Genomic DNA, 10374 nt, shown 5'->3' with positions numbered 1-10374 from the left:
AATCATCGCCCGATTCCTCACGCAACTCTGTGTGCGCGCACTAAACACACATCCGACTGCGTTTACCACAATCATCGCCCGATTCCTCACGCAACTCTGTGTGCGCTCACCAAATAGGGTTGTGCCGATGGACGATATCATCGTCCATCGTGATGGCTGACCGACATCACGATGGAGCGCGACCATCGTGATGCCACGCCCCCGTTGCGAGTGTGACACACACTAATCCTCTTCTATAGTAGTTAAACTAAAAACTTAGCAGGAATTGCTCTGTAAATCAAATTGAGAATGTAACTAATGCATATAGCCTATGCTATTTTAAATACTGTAGTCTATGCCAGATATAGCCTATATAGCCTACATTTTGAAATCATTTGAGGCTGAAACATCCATATGCATGCGTGTTTATTTTAGCACTTCCGTCAGTGAAACTTCACAGCCTATAAAACATTGAAACGATTTTCAGTAAATAATCGTTACCTCAAGAATATAAGAAAATTAAATATTAGTTAGAAAAATATTTTATTCATACTATTTCCCTGCAAAGATGCGTCATTTACCTCTCTGCGCTTTGAGAGGAATGTGGGACACAAGCTGGAAAGACACCTTTTCGAATATCTTCATCTTCATGTGTTCTCCTGATGTTTCAAGGCAACACTTGTTGTAAAAGTTCTGAAGAGCGGATTTTATCTTCCACAAGGGCAAGACATTTAGGCAATGTTTGATTATTCACTGCCAGAGAAAACGAAACTAAAATCACCGCGGCGTGTGTGTGTGTGTGTGTGTGTGTGTGTGTGTGTGTGTGTGAAATGCGCTTTTCAAATAGACCGCTATTCTTGACGCGCCTAACCAAGTTTAATAACTAGAACAAACTCTGTTAAATAAAGTTTGAAGTAAAAAGGTATTCGTCCTACAGTGCTTTTTATACTTTACCACAGTAAAGGATGTGAATAGTTAATAGACTTAATTATAAGCAAACGAAAGGAAGAAACGATTATAATCCCTTGCGAAAATGGCGACGTGAGTGAAGATTTAGGAAAAGAAACGAGATGTCCATGTCCATTGGGATAAAATGGACTGGGCCTATTGTTAAATTCACGGAAAATCGAGTGACCAGATCCAGATTGCAAAGCAGAATGAAAAAGTGCTATCAGACCATTATTTCCTTTCTAGGCTAAAAGCTTTGTGCTTCACTCCTGTAGTAATATTCACGTGCAAGTTGCAACAGCATTCACATACAAAACACTGGGTTAGTAAAATAACGAAATAATTTTTTTAAGAGTAGAAAATAGTATTTATGTAAAGAGATATATTTAAAAAAAAAAGAGCTCAACTCTTAAGTGGAAGGAACCTATTTTTTTCCCCTCACGTGCAACCTAGCGGATGATTCATTATTTGGGTTAGTAAAAATAACGAAATGATAGTTTTAAGTAGAAAATAGTATTTATGTAAAGAGATATAGTATATTATCTACCTATTTACATAATTACACCCCCCCCCCCCCCCCCCCCCAAACGACGATATCATCGACCATCACGATGTTTTACTGTAAACATCGTCAACTGCCAATTTAGGGGACATCACCCAACCCTATCACCAAACACACATCCGACTGCGTTTACCACAATCATCGCCCGATTCCTCACGCAACTCTGTGTGCGCGCACTAAACACACATCCGACTGCGTTTACCACAATCATCGCCCGATTCCTCACGCAACTCTGTGTGCGCTCACCAAACACACATCCGACTGCGTTTACCACAATCATCGCCCGATTCCTCGCGCAACTCTGTGTGTGCGCACTAAACACACATCCGACTGCGTTTACCACAATCATCGCCCGATTCCTCACGCAACTCTGTGTGCGCGCACTAAACACACATCCGACTGCGTTGACCACAATCATCGCCCGATTCCTCACGCAACTCTGTGTGCGCGCACTAAACACACATCCGACTGCGTTGACCACAATCATCGCCCGATTCCTCACGCAACTCTGTGTGCGCGCACTAAACACACATCCGACTGCGTTGACCACAATCATCGCCCGATTCCTCACGCAACTCTGTGTGCGCGCACTAAACACACATCCGACTGCGTTGACCACAATCATCGCCCGATTCCTCACGCAACTCTGTGTGCGCGCACTAAACACACATCCGACTGCGTTTACCACAATCATCGCCCGATTCCTCACGCAACTCTGTGTGCGCTCACCAAACACACATCCGACTGCGTTTACCACAATCATCGCCCGATTCCTCGCGCAACTCTGTGTGTGCGCACTAAACACACATCCGACTGCGTTTACCACAATCATCGCCCGATTCCTCACGCAACTCTGTGTGCGCGCACTAAACACACATCCGACTGCGTTGACCACAATCATCGCCCGATTCCTCACGCAACTCTGTGTGCGCGCACTAAACACACATCCGACTGCGTTGACCACAATCATCGCCCGATTCCTCACGCAACTCTGTGTGCGCGCACTAAACACACATCCGACTGCGTTGACCACAATCATCGCCCGATTCCTCACGCAACTCTGTGTGCGCGCACTAAACACACATCCGACTGCGTTTACCACAATCATCGCCCGATTCCTCACGCAACTCTGTGTGCGCTCACCAAACACACATCCGACTGCGTTTACCACAATCATCGCCCGATTCCTCGCGCAACTCTGTGTGTGCGCACTAAACACACATCCGACTGCGTTTACCACAATCATCGCCCGATTCCTCACGCAACTCTGTGTGCGCGCACTAAACACACATCCGACTGCGTTGACCACAATCATCGCCCGATTCCTCACGCAACTCTGTGTGCGCGCACTAAACACACATCCGACTGCGTTGACCACAATCATCGCCCGATTCCTCACGCAACTCTGTGTGCGCGCACTAAACACACATCCGACTGCGTTGACCACAATCATCGCCCGATTCCTCACGCAACTCTGTGTGCGCGCACTAAACACACATCCGACTGCGTTGACCACAATCATCGCCCGATTCCTCACGCAACTCTGTGTGCGCGCACTAAACACACATCCGACTGCGTTTACCACAATCATCGCCCGATTCCTCACGCAACTCTGTGTGCGCTCACCAAACACACATCCGACTGCGTTTACCACAATCATCGCCCGATTCCTCGCGCAACTCTGTGTGTGCGCACTAAACACACATCCGACTGCGTTTACCACAATCATCGCCCGATTCCTCACGCAACTCTGTGTGCGCGCACTAAACACACATCCGACTGCGTTGACCACAATCATCGCCCGATTCCTCACGCAACTCTGTGTGCGCGCACTAAACACACATCCGACTGCGTTGACCACAATCATCGCCCGATTCCTCACGCAACTCTGTGTGCGCGCACTAAACACACATCCGACTGCGTTGACCACAATCATCGCCCGATTCCTCACGCAACTCTGTGTGCGCGCACTAAACACACATCCGACTGCGTTGACCACAATCATCGCCCGATTCCTCACGCAACTCTGTGTGCGCGCACTAAACACACATCCGACTGCGTTTACCACAATCATCGCCCGATTCCTCACGCAACTCTGTGTGCGCTCACCAAACACACATCCGACTGCGTTTACCACAATCATCGCCTGATTCCTCACGCAACTCTGTGTGCGCTCACCAAACACACACATCCGACTGCGTTTACCACAATCATCGCCCGATTCCTCACGCAACTCTGTGTGCGCGCACTAAACACACATCCGACTGCGTTGACCACAATCATCGCCCGATTCCTCACGCAACTCTGTGTGCGCGCACTAAACACACATCCGACTGCGTTTACCACAATCATCGCCCGATTCCTCACGCAACTCTGTGTGCGCTCACCAAACACACATCCGACTGCGTTTACCACAATCATCGCCCGATTCCTCACGCAACTCTGTGTGCGCTCACCAAACACACATCCGACTGCGTTTACCACAATCATCGCCCGATTCCTCACGCAACTCTGTGTGCGCGCACTAAACACACATCCGACTGCGTTTACCACAATCATCGCCCGATTCCTCACGCAACTCTGTGTGCGCTCACCAAACACACACATCCGACTGCGTTTACCACAATCATCGCCCGATTCCTCACGCAACTCTGTGTGCGCGCACTAAACACACATCCGACTGCGTTTACCACAATCATCGCCCGATTCCTCACGCAACTCTGTGTGCGCGCACTAAACACACATCCGACTGCGTTGACCACAATCATCGCCCGATTCCTCACGCAACTCTGTGTGCGCGCACTAAACACACATCCGACTGCGTTGACCACAATCATCGCCCGATTCCTCACGCAACTCTGTGTGCGCGCACTAAACACACATCCGACTGCGTTGACCACAATCATCGCCCGATTCCTCACGCAACTCTGTGTGCGCGCACTAAACACACATCCGACTGCGTTTACCACAATCATCGCCCGATTCCTCACGCAACTCTGTGTGCGCTCACCAAACACACATCCGACTGCGTTTACCACAATCATCGCCCGATTCCTCGCGCAACTCTGTGTGCGCGCACTAAACACACATCCGACTGCGTTTACCACAATCATCGCCCGATTCCTCACGCAACTCTGTGTGCGCGCACTAAACACACATCCGACTGCGTTGACCACAATCATCGCCCGATTCCTCACGCAACTCTGTGTGCGCGCACTAAACACACATCCGACTGCGTTGACCACAATCATCGCCCGATTCCTCACGCAACTCTGTGTGCGCGCACTAAACACACATCCGACTGCGTTGACCACAATCATCGCCCGATTCCTCACGCAACTCTGTGTGCGCGCACTAAACACACATCCGACTGCGTTGACCACAATCATCGCCCGATTCCTCACGCAACTCTGTGTGCGCGCACTAAACACACATCCGACTGCGTTTACCACAATCATCGCCCGATTCCTCACGCAACTCTGTGTGCGCTCACCAAACACACATCCGACTGCGTTTACCACAATCATCGCCCGATTCCTCGCGCAACTCTGTGTGTGCGCACTAAACACACATCCGACTGCGTTTACCACAATCATCGCCCGATTCCTCACGCAACTCTGTGTGCGCGCACTAAACACACATCCGACTGCGTTGACCACAATCATCGCCCGATTCCTCACGCAACTCTGTGTGCGCGCACTAAACACACATCCGACTGCGTTGACCACAATCATCGCCCGATTCCTCACGCAACTCTGTGTGCGCGCACTAAACACACATCCGACTGCGTTGACCACAATCATCGCCCGATTCCTCACGCAACTCTGTGTGCGCGCACTAAACACACATCCGACTGCGTTGACCACAATCATCGCCCGATTCCTCACGCAACTCTGTGTGCGCGCACTAAACACACATCCGACTGCGTTTACCACAATCATCGCCCGATTCCTCACGCAACTCTGTGTGCGCTCACCAAACACACATCCGACTGCGTTTACCACAATCATCGCCTGATTCCTCACGCAACTCTGTGTGCGCTCACCAAACACACACATCCGACTGCGTTTACCACAATCATCGCCCGATTCCTCACGCAACTCTGTGTGCGCGCACTAAACACACATCCGACTGCGTTGACCACAATCATCGCCCGATTCCTCACGCAACTCTGTGTGCGCGCACTAAACACACATCCGACTGCGTTTACCACAATCATCGCCCGATTCCTCACGCAACTCTGTGTGCGCTCACCAAACACACATCCGACTGCGTTTACCACAATCATCGCCCGATTCCTCACGCAACTCTGTGTGCGCTCACCAAACACACATCCGACTGCGTTTACCACAATCATCGCCCGATTCCTCACGCAACTCTGTGTGCGCGCACTAAACACACATCCGACTGCGTTTACCACAATCATCGCCCGATTCCTCACGCAACTCTGTGTGCGCTCACCAAACACACACATCCGACTGCGTTTACCACAATCATCGCCCGATTCCTCACGCAACTCTGTGTGCGCGCACTAAACACACATCCGACTGCGTTTACCACAATCATCGCCCGATTCCTCACGCAACTCTGTGTGCGCTCACCAAATAGGGTTGTGCCGATGGACGATATCATCGTCCATCGTGATGGCTGACCGACATCACGATGGAGCGCGACCATCGTGATGCCACGCCCCCGTTGCGAGTGTGACACACACTAATCCTCTTCTATAGTAGTTAAACTAAAAACTTAGCATGGATTGCTCTGTAAATCAAATTGAGAATGTAACTAATGCATATAGCCTATGCTATTTTAAATACTGTAGTCTATGCCAGATATAGCCTATATAGCCTACATTTTGAAATCATTTGAGGCTGAAACATCCATATGCATGCGTGTTTATTTTAGCACTTCCGTCAGTGAAACTTCACAGCCTATAAAACATTGAAACGATTTTCAGTAAATAATCGTTACCTCAAGAATATAAGAAAATTAAATATTAGTTAGAAAAATATTTTATTCATACTATTTCCCTGCAAAGATGCGTCATTTACCTCTCTGCGCTTTGAGAGGAATGTGGGACACAAGCTGGAAAGACACCTTTTCGAATATCTTCATCTTCATGTGTTCTCCTGATGTTTCAAGGCAACACTTGTTGTAAAAGTTCTGAAGAGCGGATTTTATCTTCCACAAGGGCAAGACATTTAGGCAATGTTTGATTATTCACTGCCAGAGAAAACGAAACTAAAATCACCGCGGCGTGTGTGTGTGTGTGTGTGTGTGTGTGTGTGTGTGTGAAATGCGCTTTTCAAATAGACCGCTATTCTTGACGCGCCTAACCAAGTTTAATAACTAGAACAAACTCTGTTAAATAAAGTTTGAAGTAAAAAGGTATTCGTCCTACAGTGCTTTTTATACTTTACCACAGTAAAGGATGTGAATAGTTAATAGACTTAATTATAAGCAAACGAAAGGAAGAAACGATTATAATCCCTTGCGAAAATGGCGACGTGAGTGAAGATTTAGGAAAAGAAACGAGATGTCCATGTCCATTGGGATAAAATGGACTGGGCCTATTGTTAAATTCACGGAAAATCGAGTGACCAGATCCAGATTGCAAAGCAGAATGAAAAAGTGCTATCAGACCATTATTTCCTTTCTAGGCTAAAAGCTTTGTGCTTCACTCCTGTAGTAATATTCACGTGCAAGTTGCAACAGCATTCACATACAAAACACTGGGTTAGTAAAATAACGAAATAATTTTTTTAAGAGTAGAAAATAGTATTTATGTAAAGAGATATATTTAAAAAAAAAAGAGCTCAACTCTTAAGTGGAAGGAACCTATTTTTTTCCCCTCACGTGCAACCTAGCGGATGATTCATTATTTGGGTTAGTAAAAATAACGAAATGATAGTTTTAAGTAGAAAATAGTATTTATGTAAAGAGATATAGTATATTATCTACCTATTTACATAATTACACCCCCCCCCCCCCCCCCCAAACGACGATATCATCGACCATCACGATGTTTTACTGTAAACATCGTCAACTGCCAATTTAGGGGACATCACCCAACCCTATCACCAAACACACATCCGACTGCGTTTACCACAATCATCGCCCGATTCCTCACGCAACTCTGTGTGCGCGCACTAAACACACATCCGACTGCGTTTACCACAATCATCGCCCGATTCCTCACGCAACTCTGTGTGCGCTCACCAAACACACATCCGACTGCGTTTACCACAATCATCGCCCGATTCCTCGCGCAACTCTGTGTGTGCGCACTAAACACACATCCGACTGCGTTTACCACAATCATCGCCCGATTCCTCGCGCAACTCTGTGTGCGCTCACCAAACACACATCCGACTGCGTTTACCACAATCATCGCCCGATTCCTCACGCAACTCTGTGTGCGCGCACTAAACACACATCCGACTGCGTTTACCACAATCATCGCCCGATTCCTCACGCAACTCTGTGTGCGCTCACCAAACACACATCCGACTGCGTTTACCACAATCATCGCCCGATTCCTCGCGCAACTCTGTGTGTGCGCACTAAACACACATCCGACTGCGTTTACCACAATCATCGCCCGATTCCTCGCGCAACTCTGTGCGCGCACTAAACACACATCCGACTGCGTTTACCACAATCATCGCCCGATTCCTCACGCAACTCTGTGTGCGCGCACTAAACACACATCCGACTGCGTTTACCACAATCATCGCCCGATTCCTCACGCAACTCTGTGTGCGCTCACCAAACACACATCCGACTGCGTTTACCACAATCATCGCCTGATTCCTCACGCAACTCTGTGTGTGCGCACTAAACACACATCCGACTGCGTTTACCACAATCATCGCCCGATTCCTCGCGCAACTCTGTGCGCGCACTAAACACACATCCGACTGCGTTTACCACAATCATCGCCCGATTCCTCACGCAACTCTGTGTGCGCGCACTAAACACACATCCGACTGCGTTTACCACAATCATCGCCCGATTCCTCACGCAACTCTGTGTGCGCGCACTAAACACACATCCGACTGCGTTTACCACAATCATCGCCCGATTCCTCACGCAACTCTGTGTGCGCGCACTAAACACACATCCGACTGCGTTCACCACAATCATCGCCCGATTCCTCACGCAACTCTGTGTGCGCGCACTAAACACATCCGACTGCGTTTACCACAATCATCGCCCGATTCCTCACGCAACTCTGTGTGCGCGCACTAAACACACATCCGACTGCGTTCACCACAATCATCGCCCGATTCCTCACGCAACTCTGTGTGCGCGCACTAAACACACATCCGACTGCGTTTACCACAATCATCGCCAGATTCCTCACGCAACTCTGTGTGCGCGCACTAAACACTCATCCGACTGCGTTTACCACAATCATCGCCCGATTCCTCACGCAACTCTGTGTGCGCGCACTAAACACACACATCCGACTGCGTTTACCACAATCATCGCCCGATTCCTCACGCAACTCTGTGTGCGCGCACTAAACACACATCCGACTGCGTTTACCACAATCATCGCCCGATTCCTCACGCAACTCTGTGTGCGCGCACTAAACACACATCCGACTGCGTTTACCACAATCATCGCCAGATTCCTCACGCAACTCTGTGTGCGCGCACTAAACACTCATCCGACTGCGTTTACCACAATCATCGCCCGATTCCTCACGCAACTCTGTGTGCGCGCACTAAACACACACATCCGACTGCGTTTACCACAATCATCGCCCGATTCCTCACGCAACTCTGTGTGCGCGCACTAAACACACATCCGACTGCGTTTACCACAATCATCGCCAGGACCAGCATTTACAGATCTTTACCATTCAAACCCAATAATCTGCAAAACTGGCGGATCTGTCTGAGTGAAAGGTCAGAGTCCGGCCGCGCCGCACTTCTGTTGCGTTCTTTTCCCTGAGCTGCGCGTATATTTAACTGTTCTGCTTCCATTGTTTAGTGAACGCTCACACACACACACACACACACACACACACACACACACACACACACACACACACACACACACACACACACACACACACACACACACACACACACACACACACACACACACACACACACACACACACACACACACACGCTGTAGATGTTTATTGGGGAATAACTGTGGTGTGTTTCAGAGCTGCAGTTCTCCGTCTTCACTCCGTCAGCCGTGGCCTGCTCATGTGTTACAGCGGCTGTGGTGCGACTGAACGTCCTGAAGGACAAACTCCCCGCAGGCGGACTCCTGCTGCTCCTGAGGGACATCCTGGACACGGACATGGTGAGGACACACCACAGAGACCAGAGACATGCAGGACATTAGGACAAAACACAGCAGAGACATGCAGGACATTAGGACAAAACACAGCAGAGACATGCAGGACATTAGGACAAAACACAGCAGAGACCAGAGACATGCAGGACATTAGGACAAAACACAGCAGAGACCAGAGACATGCAGGACATTAGGACAAAACACAGCAGAGACATGCAGGACATTAGGACAAAACACAGCAGAGACCAGAGACATGCAGGACATTAGGACAAAACACAGCAGAGACCAGAGACATGCAGGACATTAGGACAAAACACAGCAGAGACCAGAGACATGCAGGACATTAGGACAAAACACAGCAGAGACCAGAGACATGCAGGACATTAGGACAAAACACAGCAGAGACATGCAGGACATTAGGACAAAACACAGCAGAGACATGCAGGACATTAGGAAAAAACACAGCAGAGACATGCAGGACATTAGGACAAAACACAGCAGAGACATGCAGGACATTAGGACAAAACACACCAGAGACATGCAGGACATTAGGACAAAACACA

The 10374-nt window shown here is 48.8% G+C and overlaps 1 protein-coding gene across 1 annotated transcript in view; it reads left to right on the top strand.

Moving 5' to 3' along the window:
* ccnd3 (cyclin D3) overlaps positions 1–9859 on the top strand; it is a gene marked incomplete at both ends in the record, with an annotated part of 15107 nt that extends 5248 nt beyond the window's left edge. The window contains one exon of the mRNA XM_079807980.1: positions 9675–9859. Coding sequence (XP_079664106.1) covers positions 9675–9859 — 185 coding nt within the window. The remainder of the gene's footprint in view (positions 1–9674) is intronic.
* Between the last annotated feature and the right edge of the window lie 515 nt (positions 9860–10374).

The sequence above is a fragment of the Gobio gobio genome, assembly GCF_949357685.1.
Source record: "Gobio gobio genome assembly, chromosome: 24".
Classification (NCBI taxonomy): Eukaryota; Metazoa; Chordata; class Actinopteri; order Cypriniformes; family Gobionidae; genus Gobio; species Gobio gobio.
This window is presented reverse-complemented; position numbering and strand designations above follow the sequence as displayed.